General features: G+C 40.2%; 1 protein-coding gene across 1 annotated transcript in view; it reads right to left on the bottom strand.

The window, feature by feature from the left end:
* Positions 1–1,896, bottom strand: part of VMP1 (vacuole membrane protein 1) — a 141,453-nt gene that overhangs the window by 34,828 nt on the left and 104,729 nt on the right. The window contains exon 8 of the mRNA XM_003795593.3: positions 1,502–1,582. Within this exon, the coding sequence (XP_003795641.1) occupies positions 1,502–1,582 (81 nt within the window). The remainder of the gene's footprint in view (positions 1–1,501; positions 1,583–1,896) is intronic.

Here is a 1,896-nt window from a genome sequence, read left to right as displayed (position 1 = left end):
CCGGGCTGGGGATTCGAACCCGCCACCTTAGGTGTACGTGGCTGGCGCCTTAGCCAGTTGAGCCACAGGCGCCGAGCCCACAAGCAGTTTCTTTCATCATCAACCAGGTGCCTAAGTATTCTAGCTAAATCTACCACAGAACTACCAACAACTGTGTACAGGCTACCAAAGAAAATTCTGATTGAAACGTTCCATCTCAAACATACCTTTCTATTATGCTAGAAAGGAGCCAGGACAAACGGCAGCCAACTTATCAAGAAATGTCAATATCAGAAATTTGAAATGTAAGTCTTTTCTTTTTTTTCAAAAAGAGAAAGGGTCTTGCTCTGTCACCCCGCCTAGAGTGCAGTGGTACAATTTATAGCACACTGCAGCCTTGAATTTCTGGTTTTAAGAAATACTCCTGTCTCAGCCTCCCAAGTAGCTGAGCCACAGAGGCCTGTGACACTATACCCGGTTAATTTTCTTATTTTTTTGTAGACAGGATCTTACTAAGTTGCTGAGGCTGGTCTCAAACTCTTGACCTTTAGAGATCTTCCTGCCTTGGTCTCCCAAGGTGCGGAGATGACAGGTGTGAGCTACTGTACCTTGCTGAGACATTAAATGGCTTCTTAGTTCATGGAAGGCAAAGATGTCTCTATCTTTCCCACAGATGTTCCCATTACCTAGCTAGGAGTTAATGTTACTTTAGACAAGTTTTATGTGAATTCTCTCTTTTAACTAATATTTAAAACTTTGGAAAAAGACTTCCAATGTATAAATCTGGCCAAGCGTGGGCTCACACCTATAATTCCAGCACTTTGGGAGGCTGAGGTGGATGGAGAAGCCTGAAGTTTGAGACCAGTTTCAGCAAGAGCAAGACCCAGTCTCCACAAGAAATATACAAATTAGCTGGGCTTGGTGGTGTGTGTCCAGAGTCCCAGCTACTCAGGAGGCTGAGGCAGGAAGATTATTTAAGCCTTGGAGTTTGAGATTGCAGTGAGCTATGATGACACCACTGCACTATAGCATGGGTAACAGAGGAAGACCTTGTCTCCATTAGAAAAAAAACAAACAAAAAACCGTGGAGAACAAAGTCATTCTTATTTGGTTAAATATACTCATTATACATTCTTCTTTGGGAGAATGGATTTGTATCTCTTTTATTCTTTTTTTTGGCCAGGGCTGGGTTTGAACCCACCACCTCCGGCATATGGGGCCAGCGCCCTTACTCCTTTGAGCCACAGGCGCCGCCCCAAGTATCTCTTTTATTCTTAATGAATCAAGACATTGAGGTCTGAAGTTGTCATTATATGATGAAATACTTAAAAGTTAATAAACGAGATTGAAACCAATCCCACAGAAAATAGTTCATTTAATGAGTAAAATGAATGATTCACAAATTACATACCCAATGAAAGTGCCAGCATTTTTATTCAATTCAGGAGTATATCTTTAAAACAAATTGGATTAAAATATAACCATTTAGTGAAATTTCTCACTTTTAGTACAATTCACTTACTGAAGCACAGGCCAAAATTCCAAAAAATCCAACCTTCTGTACTAGGTTTTGAACTGCCACTTTAGCCCGGGAGGCAAAATCCTGTAAAAAGGGGGATTTAAAAACATTAATGAAAGGCAGCAAAAGAACGGAAATGGCTCTTTACAGTGTTTATTATATAGAATATTTTACAATGTGAAGGCATTAATTCACTTAACAAGCAACATGAATGATTAAAAAAAAAATCACAGTAGGCTGTTCACCAGAAAACATGCAAATAAAATCATGATAGAATATTACATCCTTAAAAGGTAAACTCTTTTTTTTTTTTTTTTTTTTTGAGACAGAGCCTCAAGCTGTCCCCCTGGGTAGAGTGCCGTGGCATTACAGCTCACAGCAACCTCCAACTCCTGGGC

Source organism: Otolemur garnettii, unplaced genomic scaffold (assembly GCF_000181295.1).
Source record: "Otolemur garnettii isolate 467f Iridium unplaced genomic scaffold, OtoGar3 scaffold00094, whole genome shotgun sequence".
Lineage (NCBI taxonomy): Eukaryota > Metazoa > Chordata > Mammalia > Primates > Galagidae > Otolemur > Otolemur garnettii.
This window is presented reverse-complemented; position numbering and strand designations above follow the sequence as displayed.